The sequence below is a fragment of the Vipera berus genome (assembly GCF_964194415.1).
Source record: "Vipera berus genome assembly, chromosome: 1".
Lineage (NCBI taxonomy): Eukaryota > Metazoa > Chordata > Lepidosauria > Squamata > Viperidae > Vipera > Vipera berus.
Genome location: NC_138202.1, coordinates 292139918 through 292160828, shown reverse-complemented (window position 1 = coordinate 292160828; position 20911 = coordinate 292139918). Strand labels below are relative to the sequence as shown.

The window sequence follows — 20911 nt, the reverse complement described above, 5'->3', positions numbered from 1 at the left end:
ACCCTTGATGCAAACGATGTAGAGCTGGCCATGCCCACCCAGTAGGGCATACGTACTCCAGCCATGCCCACCCAGTAGGCCGCGCTCACCCTGGCCCCCCAAGGGCAACCGCAATGCTGATGTGGCCCTCAATGAAATTGAGTTTGACACCCCTGCCCTACAGAATCTTAAACAGTGAGAAAGTAATAGCCAAGTCGTAATACTCCAGCCAGAGGCATCACCTTTCTTTAAAGGGTGGTGGTTGTGGGGGGAAAATTGGAAAAGGATGCCTTATGTATACCACTTTGTACTCCAATTTCCTTCTGTAAAAATAAGATGTTCATGCTTCTTTATATTTAAAAAGTAGTTTGAATTTTCTCAATTGCTTTTTCTATTTATTTTTATTTTAAAGAGTAGCACTTACCATACTTGTAAAAGTAAAATGCGTCTTAAACATACTGCTGGGTAAAGGAGATTATCATTTTAGGCAGAGTTATCTAGCATCAATTCTATCTGCCAAAAAAGTAAGAAATATAAATGTTAATACATTAAATTATAAATACCTTAGTTAGAAATCTGCCACAAGATGATCAGAATTAGTGGAACATAGTGCCAATTCTTTTTGATTTATTAAAATGATATAGCCTTTAGTCTTCGTAAATTACTGTAACTTTATTGACCTTCTTCAGAAAGCAAAAATCTTTCTAAATAAACAATTTATCTAAAAAGGAAGAAAGAATGCAAAGCATTAAGGATCACTCATCTCCTCCTCACTAACTGAAAACTCGTATCTTGATCATAATCATAATGTGAGAAGGGCAGGCCTTTGTAGAAGTGCCAAGGTATGACATTATTTCATTTAAGGAGGCTATTTGTTACATAAGAGATTTCTGTTTTGATGATAGGGCAGAGTTAATTTAAATCCATTTTTTCAGAATATAAAATTTAAAATTGTTCATCAATGCAGTTAGATACAAAATGAATCAGTTAGCTCCAGTCAGCAGATACACCTTAATATATATACATCATACAGGACCAAGCCACATATCATACTCTACCTCAAGATTGCCAACTCTGAAACAAAACATTTCTTAATCAAATGTGAAAGCCCTTACTTTCAAATTAAAAAAAAGTTCTATGTCAAATATTTGGCACATTTATATAAGTGATATGGTTCAATAATGTCCAAATTTTTACAACAAACCATGAATATAAATACAATATTCAGAGATGATTTATCCATTTAGCAATGCCACCCTACAAACATTTCTGGTTTTAATTAACCTTAAAATTGACCTGGCAAAGAAGAAAATGCCAACAAAAGAAAACCTCAATGTAAATAATACAGGATTGTGAATAATTTTCAAGGTAACTGAAACAGCCTTTTAATAAGGTACAAAGTTTACAATGCAGTGGAGGTTAGTAGAAGAAAAATTAAAAACTCCATCTGCCTTCCAATAAACCACAGCATTTGTACAGCTTGATACAAGGGGAAGGGATTTCCTTTTCTATCAATGTTTTTTGTTTTTGTGCTAGGCCCAAAGGAAGGATCAGTTAGAAGAGAGCAGAAAGCCACTGGTGGGTCCATAAATCTGAACGGTTTCATATCTCCTTTTTTATTTCAAAAATATTCAAATAACGCTCACCTTTTCTTGGTGCCTTATTTTATTTTTAAAAACTGGAAATAGCCTGGGCTTCTCTGAACCTTTGAGAAAACTTGCATGCAAAGGAAGGTCTACTACATCTGTGAACCCTTTTTGCAAAATACACTAAACTATGATCAAGTGTGCCATGGTTTACTAAATTAATCAATTGGCTGGATCAACACATCATAATGCAGAAAGCATCATAAACTGAAAACGCTGCCTGGGTTCCCATGATACTCTAAATTACAAAGTAGCAAATCACCTTTTTAGTTTAAGATTTTTTTGTGAACTCTATCAATACTTCATTGACAAAAGCTAGGAAATGTATGTATAATTCAAGACTGAATTATAGTCTCTGTTACTGTCCCCTATGCTGTTCATGTTTTCAAATAAATGATTTATACAGAAGCACCCCAGCACGATAAAGTGTTGCACGCTGCATTTGAACAATGTCAAGTGTGTGTGTGTGTGTGTGTGTGTGTGTATCTCCTTCAAACCTTGAGAGGTTATCTTCTTCATTTATTTTACTTTCATTAAAAAAGGCATCTGCATTTTCTGTTTACCTTTTTGAAAACTGGTAGATGAGCTGCAGATCTATCAGTAAAAGCAACCATCAATATGTGATTTAATTTTGTACACTAACAGATTATCGTAAGACTCATGGAAATTGTAGAATTGGAAAGGACCACTGAGATTATCTCATCCTCCCACAGGAGACATACTGTACTGATCTTGGGATAATTTATTTATTATTTTATTTTATTTATTTGATTTGTATACCGCCCTTCTCCCTAAGGACTCAGGGCGGTGAACAGTGACATAAATATCAAAATGCACAAATACAGAAATTGAAAACAAATTAAACCCTAATGCCCAAATAATAATAACCCCCACAACAGCCGTCCTTATGACCTCTGTACAAAGAATGAATCACAAGTATAATAAATAAGACAGTCGCCTTAGCCAGGCTTCAGAGTGGATTGCCCCTTACTCTTGGAGTACTACTTGCAGGGGGGGAAAAAAACCCAGTCTCTCTCTCTCTCTCCCTCTCCCGCCAACCCAAGCAGGAAATCTGTGTTGATAAGCGAAACGATCGCAATGCGACCCAGATACAAGGACTGGCTTGACCCACAGTGAACACCAGACCGACAAGACAGGATCGGAAAGGCAGAAGGTGAAGACGACCCGAATCGGACACGTTCAACCCTAATGTTTTCTTCTTATGCAAACATCCGGCGGCTCTTCCTAGTCCTGCCGGGCTAATAACCAGCTTCCCCCCTCCGCCCAAGCGGCGAAAGAGATCCTCGCGCCATCCCCCGACCCTGCTAACGATCCGATCCGGTTTCTGGATCTCCCTTACCGCCGGGACCAGCTCTACTTCACCAAGACTTCAGATGCAACACCCCGGCTACCTCACTCCTGCCAGCTCGCCGCCCGCCCGGGGCTGCGATAAACTCGGGAGAGGAGCCTCGTCGCTTTCCTCCTCTCACCTCAGCCTGCGGCCACCTCCTCGCAAGAGTTCCGGCGAGCCGCTGGCTCCGCTACAGCCAAATCGGGATCGGGAAGCCAGAGAGAAGGAACGGGACGCAAAGAAACCAGACGCCCGCCGGCGGACTCCCGGGCACAGCGGCAGAAGCCAAAGGTGTGAGCCACCGAGTGCCAGATGCCTAGAGAGGACCGTGCCATGAAAACAGAAGGCTAGAATGCCGACCGCGGGAACAGAGCGCTCGGAGGAAGCGGAACCGCCGGAGGCGCTCCGAACGCTAAAATTGTCCGGGTGCAAACTGTGCTCTCCGTCGAGTTCTGCCAGGTCAGCACGTGAGTAAGGATCGGCGCTCGCCTTGTAAAAAAAAAAAAAAAATCAGCGCTAAAGCGTGAAGATGGTTTTCGTTGCGTTGGTTTCCCCTCTCTTCATGGGACGGCAGTTGGCTCTGGCCGCCTCGACTTTACACTCTGGGCTGCGGTTCTCGGTACGGGGCCTGAAGGGTCAGTGTGTAACATCCGGGCTCCACAGCCTGGAAAACTCTTCTTCTCTGAAAGCTAAAATCGCCCAGATGGTCATAAACGCAGAGCAGGATTCGCCCTCAGATCGAAGATTCATTGTCTGCCCCCAATTAGCGCAAAGAGTGGCCTCTCAGGTGACGAGGGGGATGAATTTTGAGGAGTCCAGAACCTTTCTCATGGAATTCGGGGCAGGTGAGCATTACTGAAGGGGAGCTTTTTTAGGGTAAAAGTTAAGCCAAGTGACCTCGAAGGTGATGAACAGAGGCTTCACTTCCTCAGGGTCTTGCGGAAGAACAGGGTAAAACAAGGGTCTTCAAACTTGGCCCTTTTATGACTTCTGGACTTCAACTCCCAGAATTCCTCAGCCAGCCACGCTGGCTGAGGAATTCTGGGAGTTGAAGTCCAGAAGTCATAAAAGGGCCAAGTTTGAAGACCCCTGGGGTAGAACAACGGCTAATGACCCTCTTTTACCGGTCTACTATAGAGAGCGTCCTCTCGTATGGTATTGTGGTTTGGTATGCTGGTCTGACAGCCGCGGACAGGAAAGTATTACAGAGGGTGGTGAGCACAGCACAAGACATTGTGGGCTGTTCCCTGACACCACTGGATGACCTCGCCAGGGCTCGTTGCCTTGGAAGAGTGAGGAAGATTCTCAGGGATGACTCACACCCTGGACGTATCTCTTTACTCTCCTACCATCCGGTAGGACAGGGGTCTTCAAACTTGGCCCTTTTATGACTTGTGGACTTCAACTCCCAGAATTCCTCAGCCAGCAAAGCTGGCTGAGGAATTCTGGGAGTTGAAGTCCACAAGTCATAAAAGGGCCAAGTTTGAAGACCCCTGCGGTAGGAGATATAGGAATATAGCCAGCCGTACCAACAGGCTGAAAAATAGCTTTTATCCGTGGGCTGTTAGGCTTTTAAATGGGACATAATCTTATGCAGAATTGACTTGGGAGGCCGGTGTGTGGTGTAGTTGGTTCACATGGTGTGGTAGGATGGAGGGTTTGTTGTCACTGTGTGTTGGGGGGAGAGAGCAGGGGGGGGGAGGCTCAGCTAATCTCAATGTACACATGTACTTTGACAATAAAGGTTTATTATTATTATTTATGTGATGATAATAAAGTTGACGTAAAGCTGTGAGGAGGAATTCACCAGATTTGTTGCAATACCTGTTAGAGAAAGGGCATCTTCTAGGTATTTACTGCTTGGTAGGTTTGGTATCTTGACCGTTATGCTGCAGTAGCAATCGGCCTGCAGCAGATTATAATTTTCAATAGAAGAAAATATATATATAGCTCAGAATAGGACTGTGGAGGCCTTGGTGCTCTTTCAACTTCTTGGCTTGCAGACGTTTCATTAGCCAACTAGAAAACATTATCACTGAAGCACTGATGTTACCTAGTTGGATAATGAACACAAGCAAGCAAGCTAAAAAGATCCCAAAACTCCACAGATTATAATTTTTAAAATGACAATAATTTTATAATACTAAAAATTCATATTGGGTACTTCTTGAAGAATCATCTCCTCTGTGTAACTTTACAATCTTATAACAGCTCCCAGGAACATAACTTTCATTGAGTTGAAGGGATCTCCGTCCAGAAATACATAGTTAATCTAACAAATATATTTTTGTTTCAACCTTATTATATTTTAAGTGGCTTGCATCGTCACACAATTATTGAAAAGACAAGGTTTTTTCGTTATAAAGACATGTGAAACCTGTTCTGACAGATCTCATGAACTGGCTTTCATGGAAATATTAAAAAATTGTAAAATAGAGAAAATTATCTATGTTGGAAAAGCTGTTTCTACTGCTCCTTCAGTTACATTAAAAAACAACCAACCTTTTCAGGTATTGTTGCATGCACTAAAAATTAAAATGAAAAAGTGGTTGAAATATCATGAAACTCCTATATCTTGCTAGCTTTCATGCAAAAGAACTGACAGCTAGCAGGATTTAGCTATTTCATACTGTTGTCAGACTATGACAGATTTTAGGGTTTCATGAACACATATTTGGGAGGACACAGGCACAAAAGCTATTTCTCTGATAGCAGATTGAATTGGGAGTGACCACTTGGAGCAGACGTGTGAAACTCGCGGCGTCACGTGACGTCGTGCAATGTATCGGAGCTTTTTCTCCATTGCCAGCAATGGGGTGGGCACGGTTTTGGGATGACTATCCGGCCCGTGGGCTGGCAGTTTGACACCCCTGACTTAGAGGAATAGAATGCACTTTAAACACAGGTAGTCCTCAAGTTACGAATGTAATGGAGCCTGCCCATTCCATTCGTAACTCGAAAATTTGTGGGAGTGAATCTCGAACGAGATCACTCCCTGCTCATTAAGACTCACATGGCTCGTTAAGTGCACATGAGGTATCTCAGGGTGGGAAAGGCCATGGAGGGCTTAGTGATGGAACAGGCCCCCAAGGCCTCCCTGACCCACTAAGATACCACATGCTTCCCCCTCCCTTCTTGCTGCTCCGGACTCAATACCATGCAAACCTCTGCTGTGGTTTCTTTCTCTTTGAGGGAGAGGAGAGTCAGCTTGGAAATGCTTTTCGTGCATTTTCATGCGAGTTCAAAAGAGATCATGGCCCCCAGAAGCTTCCATTCTGGGGGGGGGAGCATTTCCTTTGTTTGCTTGCCTATGGGGCAAAGCGTGAAATCGGAGTTGTCCAGGTGCAGAAACCAATGTTGTCCATGGCCCAGGTGCACTGCTCGCTCGCATGTGCCTGCCTTAGTTTGAAGGCAGGAACGAAGCCTGCAACTGAGCAGGCAGGCATTGCGGGGAGTGTCCCCTTGCACCTGCGCCCAATCTGCTGGCAGCAGTGGCAGCCGCCTGAGCGGCCATGATCTCCCCTCCCCACCCAGCCCCCACCTCGCCCAACCTATTCCTTGTCTGACCGGCCAGTAGCCCAAATCCTGACCAGTCTTCTCCTTGTCATCCTCGCAACTCAAGCAGTGACAGAAATTGCGGCAGGGAGGAGACAGATCTTCTCAAGATGAGTCTGGGGTGGCACGAAGGGAGGGGGAAGGGGAAGCAGTTGTGGGGAGCGGGGGGGGGTAGAGTGAATGTCGCAGAGCCTCTGCAGTCGTTCATAAGGGCACACAACTGCCGTGGTGCTGGAACATTCGTAATTTTGGGATTTTCTCGTAAACACTAGGGGGCACTTATCATGTAACTTCAAATGAGTGTTAAGTGAACACTCATAACCTGGGGATTACCTGTAGCGTTGCCTCTTTTTGATCAAGGTGGATTTTCCAAACCAGATACCATTATTGGCGGCTGAACAATATTTGTTTCTTCTCTCCTTTTATTTATTTATTTATTTATGATTAGGCAATACCTGATGTATAGATAAATGTGCATTTTTCAACTTTCAAGTAGACTATTTTGGTTGCTATCTCTCTTTTAAATAAAAATAGAGCTTTTTGAATACATTCTAGAATGGAGTATTAAACAATGGCTATTTTTAGGTCCTGGAGTGTTGACTCGAGAGCTGCTTAATACTGGAGCCCATGTTATAGCTCTAGAGAATAATAAATCCTTTCTTCCTAACTTAGAGGTAGGTATTGTCTTAATCCCATTATAAATCTCTGCATTTTCATTTTAAAGCAAGGCTGGAAAACCCTTCTGATATTTCTAGATTATGGCTATGTGCTCCTGGCTACTTTCCTTTGTGACCAGAGGCCATCTCGCCTGACCAATAACTAGCCAAGACACAGTGAACACCTTTTGTTTCATTTATTGCAATAAGCGGGGAGAGAAGCTATCAAAGCTTGGTTCTCTCCAAAGTTTCAGTCCAAAATATTCCCTTCTTTATATAATCCTGTCCCAGCCGCCACATCCCTCCTCTTTCCCCATTCTTTGAGGTACTATATAAATTTAATAAACCTTAAACCTTAAACCTTACTATGAGGTTACACTCTTTCCGACCGCCTCCTACACATTTCCTGCTACATACTAAATCATACATCACATGTACATTAAAATTAGGAGATAATTTATGCAAGGTGTGACTAATTGACTTCTTAGAAAAATAGGTTCTTTCCTGTTTTGCTAGTTATCTCCACTTACAGCTCCTTTTCCCATTCTGAAGACCCAGATAATTTTGCCTACATGTTTCTCTTACATCCTCCTTTTATGCTGTCCTTTCCTGGTTCCCATCCATTGTTTCTTTGGTAAGCTTGTTTCTCCACTCAGTAAATTTCCACTGCAGCAAATTCAATTTTAAAAATTTCTTTCAATATTAAATTTTGGAGACCTTTCCTTTACTTCTGTCGCAGGTCAGTGTGAGTGATAGTTGAAGAGATACCAACAGTCTAAGGAGAAAGTGATTGACAAGAATAGAATAGCCTAGAGGAAGGCTATTTCAGGTGTTCTGGTTAACCCCTAATTGTATGCTTGTATTTAGTCTCTACAGAAAGAATTTGAAAACCAATTGGACGTAGTGCATTCCAACTTCATAAAATTGGATGGTAATCCAAATGCATTTTTGAAGGGTGAATTATGTTCTGAGACACTTTTTAACAAATTGAGAATCTCCGAAGTTCCTTGGAAATCAGGTAAATTACTATACATGTATGTTTATTGTAACCTGACAAATTTAAATTGTACATTCACTTTTTCTTGATCTTTTGAATTTGAGGTGTCTCCCATTCAGACAGAATCATGTAACTAAATCATTTCAATATAAAAGTTATAACATGAAAAGGAAAATGGCTTTTTTAAAATTATATTCGCATTAGTCCAAAATATTTTTTAAAAATGCTGAAGCAGAAAACTATTAAGACTTTACTTTAAAAAAAATATGCTAAGGAAGGATTCCATAATTTCTTTCCAAGTTATCAAATTTGAAGGCTGTCTGTAGATATAAAAATAACCAGTGAAAATGGTGCTATTTCTCCTTGCTAAGTCTCTAATAGAACTTTTTAATAAATCTTTTGAATGTGAATAAGAAGTGGGCTTTCATGAACAAAACATAACTAGGAAGATGAAAGTCCCAAATGCTAATAGTTATATTGCTGAAGCTAACTATTGTGCTTATAATAATTTTTAATTTTGTGATAGTGGCGACAATCTGTACCTTGGGTGTAGGATGAGGGTGAAGGTTCCTTCAAGCTTGTGGATTGGATTGCAAACATTTTGCTAGTAGGCTAGGACTAGGTAACGTCTTCAGCAGAATTTAGGGAATGTCAGGGTTGGTGTTCTACTTATAAGGGCTTTTAATTTTTTAATTTAATACTAGATTGCTGACTTAGGATTTATTTGTCCTAATTTTCAAACATCATGATTGACTTTAAAAACAGATATTCCTCTAAAAGTGGTTGGAATTGTCCCCCGAAAAGAAGAACGGACCATTCTTTGGAAATATACTTATTTTTTATATGAATGCAGCTCTATATTTAATTATGGAAGAATAGAACTGAACTTGTTTGTCAGTGAAAGAATGTACAAGGTTTGTATAAAAAAATTGCAGTAAGTCAACTTTGAAATTGTATTTATTTTTATCCTATCTTTTTTATTTTTATAAATAACCCAAGGGAGTGAACAAACATAATGCTCCTCCCTCCTCCTATTTTCCCCGCGACAATCCTGCGAGATGGGTTTGGCTGAAAGAGAGTGACTGGCTCAAAGTCATCCAGGCAGCTTTCATTCCTTGAATTTTGAATTTAGGATTTGTTGTAATATATTGCCTTTACTGTATCATTTAAAAATATGTTGTTATACAGATAGTCTTTGCTTGCCAACAGTAACTGGGACTGACAACTGTTGCTAAACCACGTGATCGTAAAGCGCAATGTCACAAAGTGTTGGCTTACAACAGCAGTTGCAACAATTCCAGTTGCTGTCATTAAAGCAAGCTACATGTGGTTTTCTTGTGATCATCATTTGCACCCTCCTGCCACCTTTCCCATTGATTTTTCTTATTGGAAGCTGGCAGTGAAGGACACAAATGGGGATCATGTGTGGGATTCTCTGTTGTCGTAATTGCAAGACGGTTACCAAGCACCCGAATCTCAGTCATGTGACCATGGGGACACTGCAGCTTTGAGGATTGGTCATTGGTACCCATTTTTCACCACTGTCATAGATAGCTTCAAATGATAACTGAACAGTTGGCTGTTAAATGAGGAATACTTTTAACTTTTTATGAGTTATCTTGAAGATATTCTCAGATAAGAGATGATGTAGAAATAAGTTATAACTATACCTAATCTAATTTACATTGGCAGTAGAAAGTGTGATTTCTAGTCAAATATAAATCATATGTAGATTTTCATATTTTAGAAACATTTAGGAAGATCTAGCAGTGTTCCTGGCCTGTGTAACCGACACTGCTGAATCGCAAAATCCCTATATTCACTGCATTTTCTGCCATGTGGAATGAACCCTCTTTGTGAGATACTGAATAAAATCCATTCTATTTTCAGTGTTATTCAAATAGAAAAAATAGGCAACATTTTTCATGATCAATTTATTTTAGTGGGTGTTTCTGCGCTGAAATAGGCACCTTTTTCTAGCTTACCAAGGAGTAGGTTGTGGTCTACTTTATCAAATGCCTTACTGAAATCTAAGTATACTACGTCCACAGCATTTCGCTGGTCCACTAGTTTATTGAAACTTTTATAGCAAAACTATATATGCATATACACAGCTTTTGGTTTTTCTGTTTCTACTGTTTAATAAAAGGCAAAATATGATGACAAGAAAACAATGAAATAAGCTTCCTGATACAAATAATCTTTCATCAGACGTAGATTATTCATTTGATAGATTATGTGCCATCAAATCAATGTTGACTCTTACCAACCACCTTGCTAGATTTCCTCTTTCTCGGAACATCTTTTCCAGAGTGTTCTTTGCTAATCTAATAGTTGCCAGAGAAGCAGTGTATTTCTTGACTGCTGAGTTGATAATAAACTCTTAAAAGGCAGAAGGTATTCATGACTTCAGCAATGAAGATATTGAATGGTCATCTCAAAGGTGCTTTTTCAAAAGGCAAGTGGATTTTGTTTTTTCATTGAGGAACGTTTCATTTCTCATCCAAGAAGCTTCTTTGATAAGAATTGAAATGTCTTTCTCAAGGAAAAAAGTTCCACTGCCTTTTGAAACAACACCTTGTGAGACAACCATTACCAGGATGTCTGAGAATCTCCATAGGCCTATTGAGTTGTCAGTTCTAAGACTGGATGCTCTCTACCTGTTGTTTTTAGCTAGTTTTTCTTTAAATTTAATCATAAGTCCCATGTTTTTCACTATGTCCTGTGACTTATTGCTAGAGCTTGCAGATATTTGCATTTTCAGCTAATTCAGTTACATAACTAATGTAGACATCATTAGACTATTATACTCTAGATAAGTTTTTGTATCTTTGGAACTGTAATAGATTTCTATGAGAAGGAAGCTAGGAAAATATTAGCAAAAATAAGGTTCACCTATTGCCAAGAATACTGCAGGACTTGTATGGGCAATTGCCAAGTCAATAATGATTTTAAGGCACACACATATACAAAAGCAACATATGGCACATCCAGCATAATCTCCAACAAGCTGTCTTGCATACCTTGATTCACTTTTTAGCATTTCTTGGCTCACTGAGGCTTTCAAGTGTTGATTCAGGTTTTCATAATAAAATCAGAAATATAATGTAAAATTACTGCTTCTCCTTTGCCAGGTTTTTGTTGCAAAACCTCCAGATAAAAAATATTACCAGACACTAAGTGTACTTTGGCAAACAGCTTGTGATATTCATCTTCTGCATAAGGTGAGCATTTTGTGTATGCAGCGATTAATAACGCAGACCTCCTTGTCTTGCACATTTATCACTGACTTGATACTAAAAATTTGGGACATGTTATTGAAAAGAGTGAGATGTGTGAAGACAGTATTTTTATCATCTCAAGTGTTATATAGTAATGTGGAACTTGACAAATTATAATATCCACCTTACCTCATCTCCTTTTTTTGTGTGCTCATGTATGGAGATGCTACAGTAAGATGTGTCTCAGGAAAGTCCCTTAACCTAGTTGAAGTGTTTTCAAAGGCAGCGAGCTATGCAGTGAGAACATCTCATATAAGAGAAACTGACTTGTAGCACTTTAGCTATCATTCCCTGCATTTATCAAGTTGCTATAATGTAAATTCTGAAATTGTTTTTGTTAATAACAAAATGCTTATTTTCTTAGTCTTACACAAAACAATGTAAGTGTCTTCTTGTCTATTCTCATCACACTATGTTTTATTTATGATGGGGGGGATTGCTGTACCCTGAAAATTTACTGCTGAAATCTGTGGGAAGCAAGATAATAAAAAATGGACTTCTATGTATAAACCTATTGTCAAAATCTCTATTTAGGATGCCAACATTCAGAAAGCTGAATGTTGATTTTAGTGCTTCTTGATTTTAGTTAATTGATTTTAGTGCTTCTTCATTCTTTCTTATATAATTGATTTTAGTGCTTCTTCATTCTTTCTTGCATATCTTGGCCGTAGTATTTTAAAGCTACACTAACTTTCATTGTTTCCTCTCTTCTAGGAGCCTTGCTCTTCATTTTTAACTATTTCAAGGAAAAAGTCCTTGAGATCAAATAGTGCGGTGAGATTTTAATATTTGTCAGTCCTAAAATAAATGCAATGTGAATGTCTGGGTGATTACTTTTATGTGCAAGAAAAATATACAAATTTAAAGGAGAATTTTTGTAGCTCAGGGTTGAAATGAAGAGTCCTTGGTGCTCTGAGCTAGCACTGATGAGTTACCTAGTTTGGGTAAGGAAATATCTGCAAGAAAACAATGAAACTCGGAGACCACTCAGGACTCCACAAATTAATTTGGGGCTGTTCAAGATGCAGTTAATTCTTCCTCTGCAGACACATAATTGAGAGGTTTGAAAAGTGATTGTGCCCAATTTGATTTAAGGAGTTGTATGTAAAAAGCCAAATAATGGATTTGAATGTCTATTCTATTTTAGAGAAAAACAGATAGCTTTTATTTGCACTTAATTAACATCAAATTTTAGTTTCAAAAGTATTTTTTACATGAATCAAAACCTATGCAGGTAGTCCTCACTTAAAGACCAATCATTTTACAACTGTTTGAAGATATGACAGTCATGGAACAGATGCTTTATGGCCCATAAGTCACCCCAACCATAAATAGTTGTGCCACCCCACCCCCACCCCCAATTGTGTGATTGCTTGTCAGGCAGGTCATGTTTACAATTGGTTACGATGTTCTGCGGTAACATAATTCCAATTTACAGGGAAGCCAGCAAAAAAAAAAGGTCATTCAAATGAGTGATTATGGCTTTGTCTTAATAATTGCTGCAAGAAAGATCATTTTTTTCTGGTCACGTGTGTGCCTTGACTTATGACCACAACTATTTATGACCATAATTCCTGGCTTAGTTACGGTCATAAGTTGAGGACTACCTGTGTTGGGAGGATTCCTACTAGGAATTGTTATTGCAGTCTTTCCATGGTTTGCTATAATTTTGCAATAAATGTCATGTACATTACCATGAAAAGGGGAATTAAGATATTCATAATCCAAGACAGACCACATGTACATATCAGTATATAATCTGGAAGAATTACTAGGAGTTTTCCCAGAAGATAGGCTCAAGATCCAGATGGATCTCAACAGACTTGAACACTGAGCCTTATCTAACAAGGAGAGAAGCAGCCTAGAACTAAGCAGAAATTTCCTAACAGAACAATTAACCAGTGGAACAGCTTGCCTTCAGAAGTTGTGGGTGCTCCATCACTAGAGGCTTGGAATAGTGTAAGGTGTCCTGCTTGATCAGGGGGTTGGACTAGAAGACCTCCATGGTCCCTTCCAACTCTGTTATTCCGTTAATTGGGCAACATAATGCTTAGAGTCACCTTAAACCATGAGATGGGTGGCAAATAAATTTAATAATAACAATGGCATTGACAAAATCACCATCATTCAATTGCAAAAGGCAGCTTTACTCAGAACCACTTACTGTACATCCTGGAACAATATCTTTAACACCATCAAACATCCACATCTACCTATCCCAGGTCCTTGGGAAGAACTTGAAAAGTGTATAAAAACATCAAATCTAATTTGAACATCTGGCTAACTGTATGACAAACCATTATGATAATAAAGGTGGATTTAAAAAATGCCAGATGCAAACAAAATATCTGCCTGATTGTGCAATGAACCATAATAAGTAGATTTTGGCATTTCCCATTGCAAACTGATAGTCTTGGCTCATAACACACCAGATTTAATTGTGGCTGAAGAATTATAGATAATTGGTGTGGTAGTACCAGGAGATAGTACAGTAGAAGAAAAAGAATTGGAGAAAATCCCAAATTAGCAAGATTTGAAAATTGAAATGGAAAGTTTATGGCATAAACTGGCCATCGTGATCCCAGTTGTTATTGGCACACTAGGTTATTGGCAAATCTTGGATGGACCTTAGAAAATCTATGTATTGACAATGTTTCCATCTGACAGTTGCAAAAAGCCAGACTGCTTGGATCTGTATATATATTTTGCGTATACATTATGAAATACTAGCTCCTTGGGAAGAATTGAATGTGTCTGAAGGCCAACAAACAGAGCTAATATACTAAAGAACCATTATTTTACATTTTTCTGCATATATTAATAGATTAATAAAATATATATGCATAGACATTCCTTTTACCAAATTCCCAATGAAGTTTTCAGACGAGTTTAATCTGATCAAGTTTATAAAAATATTGGTTAAAATGCATTTGAGTTAATTGTTAAATTGAGATTTTTTTATTCTTCTACCTTCTGCAGAATGAACACTTGTATTTAGTACAATTAACACCGCGCAAAGATTTATTTACAGACTTCTTGACAACTGCTAATTCAGCAATATTTATTATGATGTTAAAGCAATGTTTTGGTAAAGCCTCAGCTAAGCTAATCAACAAATTGAAGTAAGTAAAATTAAATTTCCTCAATTGCAAAACTGCATAGATAGACTAATGTTTAATACAATGTGTCATGCCATAAATAAGTAAAATGGTATATAGTTACCATTACATATGTGCACATGTATTATACATGTGTAATGATACATCCTCTCCAGCAGCCAACACCCAGATAAGCAGTGATTAACACCAGACAAACAACAGAAAACAATACCCTAATCCACAGGTGTCAAACTTGTGACATCACGTGACATGTCACGACGTATCATGACTTTTTTCCCATTGCCGGCAATGGGGTGGCCGCGGTTTTGATGTGACGCATTTGGCCCGCAGGCCAGCAGTTTGACATCCCTGCCGTAATCCAAGAAACTATAAAGGAGAAAACCACACTCTCACCAACATAGGCAGGGCAAGCTACTATCTATAAACAGGCAGTAAACCTCACACTCACTGATATTGATGTTAGCTAGTTCAGTAATGAAAGCGAGCAACCAAACTCAGAGAACACCAAGGACTCCATAGAATATATTTTATTTTGACAGTATGGTACATAGTGAAGTTAATGTATCAAAGTAGAAAGCTTGTTATGGATACGATTGACAGCTAGAAGGAAGAAACATAGAAGATACTTTTCAGTGCTGGAATTCAAAAAGGGCTCTCAAGTTTTTTACGGAGGAAAAATTGCATAAAACAGGCAACAGGACAGTAAATTTGTGGAGGCAAAGGAGATACAGTTGCATTCTGCAAAAAGGAAATGGAATTATTGATAATTCCATTATGCTTGAACAGTATGAATTTTGCTGTAAATGTTCTGGAAATGTTGCAGTAAACTCAAGCTGTATAGGAAGTTTGACTTAGTTTTTGTCAGTGAAAGAGAAACCAAATGAAGCTCATATTAAATTTTGGGTTTAAATGCATGAAAACTCAATAGTATCTATCTATCTATCTATCTATCTATCTATCTATCTATCTATCTATCTATCTATCTATCTATCTATCTATCTATCATCTATCTATCTATCATCTATTTAGACATGTTTTGGCTTTTTTAAAATGTACAAAATCATGTATATTTTTATATTTTATTACACTATCCCAACATTATAGAACAAATAGGAATTTGGAAAATTTTAGAATACTGGTAATCCTCAACTTATAACAGATCACTTAGTGATAGTTCAAAGTTACGACAACCTTCTGTGCCCCCACCCCTCCCCAAAAGGTACTTACAACCCATTTCCAAAGTTACGTCTGTTGAAACATCCCTGGGGTTGTTCACCCTTATGACCGACCACAGAGATGCTCCAACCCCCCCTCCATCTATTTCCCTCCCATCCTGTCCCATCAGATCCCCACAGGCACTGAGTCTGCTTTGCTGGTCCCCTGGGTTCCACATGTTCCTGCCTGCCCACATTACCGATTGCTCACTACTTTTCTGAGATCTCCAGAGCTCAAGAGGTTGTGTGATGGAAGGAGAACAGGACACTTCTTGCTGGGCCATGTGACAGAATTCCACAAGGAGTCGTCTTTTTCCAAGATGCTGGTGAAGCTTTTGGCTTTCCTTTCCTCACCAACCCTAGCCTTTCCTTTCTAAGGCATTAGCATACCAGCTTTGTCAGTGTCCTGTCCTTCCATCACCGCTAAAGCTGGGGGGGGGAGGCAAATGTATGCAAGGAGAAATCCTCTTGGTTCCATGTTGCTAGAAAGATGGCTGCTTGTGGAATTCCAGGTCCCATTATGATCATAACTCAAGGATTACCTGTATGCCTAACAGTATGCTTATGATTAACAGAGCCAGTGACAGAACATCCCTTTGCTAAAAGGAAATTAAATTGTTCCCCACTATCACCCTAACTCCCAAGATGCTTTTTATTATTTTAACGTATTTTTGGAAATGTGCTCATATGCTCCAGGGTGGAAGGGTAGGGAACAAGCATTGGCTGAAGTTTTTCTTGCCAAAAATTGTGTCTAAATCTATGGTGGAATTCAAAAAAGTTCTTGCCAGTAAGTATAATACATGAAACTGATGTTTTATTTAAGATCAAGTTGGATTCCTGTTTATTTTTTAAAAAAATTAAAATATTCTAAATAGAATCAGGCAAGCCAGTTAGGCCAGAGGTCCCCAACCTTTTGGGCACCAGGGACCAGTTCTGTGGAGAGAGGTTTTTCTGCGGACCGGAAGGTGCAAGGTTTGTGTGCCGCCTGCATCCTGTGGATGGGGCTTTGCTTGTTTGTGCAGAGCAGTTGCTGGCATGCTGCAGCCCATTACTGGTCCATGGACTGGGGTTTGGGGACCCCTGAGTTAGGCAATCGCTAAGGCAGATATTTGCAAGCATACTGGTACTTTTGGGTATCATATTTGGAGGCAAGATTTTAAGAACATATTGAGCCCACTTCATCTTTATCTATTAAATTATATCTAATTTTTCCATTGTTTTCCAGTTTATGGACTTATCAGAATGCAAAGAATTTGTTGACCGAGTTGGAGATTCCAGAAGATGTTACAGCTGGTGGTTTATACCCAGAAACATACAAATCTCTCTTTGAACGTATGGAACAGTCTAATCGAATTGATCGAAATTTGTTCTGTGACGCCGATTTATTGGCAGATGATAGCGCAATTCTTTAAAATGAAGACTATTTAATTTATAATGTTTTTTCTAAATTGAAATATTTAGAACCACACACCTTGAAATTTTACAAAGAAGTTAATCCCTATGAAGATGACAGTTCTAGAAAATTTAAATTATGCAAACAAGGAAGATACAATGGATCCTAAATGATCAACTCTGAAGTTGCTGTATCTTGGAAACTGCAAAGATTAGAAAACAAATTACTATGTACCCCACCAGTTCTGTATAAAACAGATATTTTCTAAATCAGTATTTTACCAGGATAACTGAATGAAAAAAATGGAAGAAAGAGTGAAGGGGGCATTTTTGGTTTAATTTTAAACACAATTCATTTAATCTGTATTCTGCCTTTACTATATCCCACTTTGTGAGGTGACAAACATAACTTATACTATATAAAATAAGCAGAGTTGTTTCTTACTATTTTATAGCGTTAGGTTGCTTCTGATGTAACATTTAAAGATGGCTATATTATAAAATCCTGGGAATTTTAAGAGGTTATCCATTGGGCAAAGGGCAAGGTGAGATGGAAAATGTATGTGAAGATAAAAACTGTAGTTCCAGTGTAGGAAACATGTTGATATTCCATCAGAAATTAATTGTATGTTTTCAAAATAACTGGTCTTTTTATTTGTAAGTTAGAAATTAAAATTAGATCACACAAACTGCTTTAGCGTTGAATATTAGGGAACTGCCTATTCTAACAAATTTCCATTTTATTTTAGGGTACATCTAAATTATTTGGAATATATATTGTTTCATTAGTATGTGAGCAATCATATTGCATGACAGAGTAGGATGAATTACGTATGGGACAAGCTAATCTTGACAATATAATCTCATTTGTATACTGTACAGTATTATGCTGCTAAGCCACAAAGGAATACAAGCAGTCCTTTGGGACAGCAATTGGGATTGAAATTTCCCAAATGATGTAGTCATAAAGTGAGTGGAAAGGGGCTGAGGGAGGGTGTGTGGGCAAGAGAGACCTATCCCAGTGACATCCAAGCTTCCCAGCCAGCTTATCCATTGACATTCTTGGGAAGGCACAAATAGTGACACATGATCATAGGGTGCTGCAACTGGTCATAAGTGTGAACCAATTGCCAAGCACCCAGATTGCAATCATGTGACTGCTGGAATGTCCAGAACTTAAGGACTGGTCATAAACACAGTGTGTTCAGCACTGTTGTGACTTTGAATGGTCACTGAACAAATAGGTGTAAATTGAGGACAACAGAAGTCTTAGCACAGATTCAAATAAATATTGTCTGAAGCTCAATTGATTTAAAGATAGTGCAAAACTAAGAGTAGACTTTGCACAAAGTTGGATACAAATATCAGAGACCACCTAAAATAACAAGATATATAATTTTATTTTTATACCAGGAAGGAAGGATTGCCTGTTTGTTTTCTCCAACATCCACAGACTACAACCTTCCTGAAGTTGTAATAGTAGTTTACCTTAGTTTTGCCCTTTTCACAGCTCCTGGACAGATCCCATTTTGTTCAGCAAACAGTTTAGCTAACAAGAGTAGAGTTTATGGGGCCCTATAGGCTGCTAGGGTTTCTCCCTCTTTCCGCTTTGAGGCTTTGATTTAAAAAATAGAAATAATTTTCCTTCCTTTTTACTGCAAGTACGTGCAATGTGAGAAGGCAGTGCTGGAGGAATTAACCTTTTGGATTTCTTTGAGTGGCCTCTTCTTCAGCCCTTCCCCTTTGTGAGGCTACAGTTCCAAACATTTTCTCTAGCCAAAATGGGCACTTGACAACTTGTTTGTACTTAACAATCAGTTTTCAAGCACCCCACAATCACACAATTACTTTTTGTGGCCTTCCCTGCTAGCTTCCTAATAAAATCAGTAGGGAAGATGGCAGGGAAGGTCACGAGTCACTGGGATAAAGCCCACCCTTGTGCACTCTTCCCCCAGCCTCTGCCCTCACATCATGCTGATTACTCACACACCCTTGTGAGCACTCCCCAACCCTCACTGTGCTTTCCTCACACACACCCTTGCACATTTTCCCCAACCAATATGATGCCTCTCAGGCACCTTTCCCAATCAACCCCAATCTGCACTGCAGTCTCATGAACTCTTGCTCTGTCACGCATCCTCAACAACCCACAGTGCCTCTTGTACACCCTCCCTAACCCTCCTTGACCTGCACAGCATCTCTCTTGCACTCTTGCTGATCTACATGCTGTGCTGTGCCTCTTGCACACCCTTCATGCAACTCCCTCTTACCTGGAACCTTTGTGGTGATTTTCCCAGTTGACTTTGGTTGGGGAAATCGGGCAGGAAGTTGCCTCATCTAACACCTGGGATTTAGTTAATGATGGCAACAAGGACTACAGCAATTGCCATTGCTATGTGATGCAGTTGTGCTTTATGACCACATCATTTACTAAAGGAAATTCTAGTCCCAATTACTGTTGTAGTGAGTTGAGGACTACCTGTACTTGATAGATGCCTGTAATCAACTCCAGGGTAAGCAGCTGCCAGCATAAATGCCTCCTTCCTGATCCCTTGCTATTCCTTGGACATACATTTGTTTATCACTATCCTTTCTAAAATGTGCCTAGAACTGGATGCAATATTCCAAATGAGATCAAAATCAGTGCAAAATAGAGAAAACAATGATTTCTCTTTGTAGCCTACGATTCATTTGCCCTTTTTTTGCAGTTATATGCTGTTGCCTATATTCAGCATCTAACCTATCAAAACACTCAAATTCATTTTGCATGTAGTGATGCCCAGTATGGTCCCCTGCAATTCTTAACTATGCTTTTGATTTTTCCTACCCAAATCTTAAGACATGGAATTTGTCACTGCTGAAATTTATCTTGTTGGTTTCTACCTATTTATTCCAGTTTAACAAGTTATTATCTCCTGAACCTACTGTACTCTATAAGATTTTTACTTTTACTTTTACCTTTCTGTCATATGCAGATTGAATACGGTATATTTTCTAACCCTTCATCCTAAGTTATATGTTCAGGGGTACAGAAGTCTAGAATGGAGTCCTTGTGTAACCACTTAGTTTTTCTTTCCAACTTAATGTGAAGCCTTTGATAAACATTTGATGGGTATGCTTCTTCAACTCAATATTCATCCAATGATATAATAGTGCAGTTCATCTTTTGCCATGCTGCCTTCTAGTATTTTATTGGAGACTTTGTTGAATACAAGTTAAACTGTCCATTGCCTGTTTCCGGTTAATTGTCACTGTATAAAAAAAGACAATTAGGTTGATTTGTCATGATCAGTGTGTTTCCCCATAGCAGAATAATATAAACTTTATTAAATAAGAAAATTAAGTTGGGTACAAAGTCCCAGATTCAAGATCACTTTTTGTTTAGTATATTAAACTGCTAGCGTAATTCCAGCTTACAGTTACTTATGAATAAGTTACTTATGAATAAGACCATACTATCTCAAGTGAATAGTTTTGGGAGGGATAGTAAGGGCTATAGGCCACATGATCAGGAAGATTTTAATGTGTTTGAGCAACATGGTGGAACTAAGGTAACATACGACATATGACCGACAATCTTTGCTGGCATGGCGAGTTTCTAGTTGTTTTGGAACTGTTGGTGAGACCGTTAAAAGTCGTTGGCGCTGTTTGAATTTGTTCTACCAGCAGCAAGATCTGACTGCTGGCCCAGTGATGGATTCTACTGCAAATCAGGGCTGTT

General features: G+C 39.0%; 2 protein-coding genes across 3 annotated transcripts in view; one reads left to right on the top strand and one right to left on the bottom strand.

The window, feature by feature from the left end:
• Positions 1–3181, bottom strand: part of CNST (consortin, connexin sorting protein) — a 34840-nt gene extending 31659 nt beyond the window's left edge. The window contains exons 1-2 of the mRNA XM_081329684.1: positions 2986–3181; positions 404–492 (exon numbers count right to left, since the gene is read on the bottom strand). The gene's annotated coding sequence lies outside the window, so the exon portion shown is untranslated. The remainder of the gene's footprint in view (positions 1–403; positions 493–2985) is intronic.
• Positions 3182–3305: 124 nt separating this feature from the next.
• Positions 3306–20415, top strand: TFB2M (transcription factor B2, mitochondrial). Of its 2 annotated transcripts, XM_081324440.1 has the most exons (8): positions 3306–3821; positions 7117–7205; positions 8055–8205; positions 8950–9098; positions 11319–11408; positions 12180–12239; positions 14445–14587; positions 17024–20415. In XM_081324440.1, exons 1-8 carry the CDS (start codon positions 3506–3508, stop codon positions 17208–17210), a joined length of 1185 nt encoding a protein of 394 aa, XP_081180566.1. In that variant the 5' UTR covers positions 3306–3505; the 3' UTR covers positions 17211–20415. The 2 variants fall into 2 exon arrangements, with proteins under 2 accessions (XP_081180566.1, XP_081180567.1); XM_081324441.1 differs by lacking the exon at positions 12180–12239.
• Positions 20416–20911: the final 496 nt, after the last annotated feature.

Coding starts and splice junctions, on each gene's coding strand:
- TFB2M (XM_081324440.1), top strand. CDS start 3,506: ATGGTTTTCGTTGCGTTGGTTTCCCCTCTCTTCATGGGACGGCAGTTG. Junction 11,409..12,179: donor ATATTCATCTTCTGCATAAG/GTGAGCATTTTG, acceptor CCTCTCTTCTAG/GAGCCTTGCTCTTCATTTTT. Junction 12,240..14,444: donor CCTTGAGATCAAATAGTGCG/GTGAGATTTTAA, acceptor TACCTTCTGCAG/AATGAACACTTGTATTTAGT.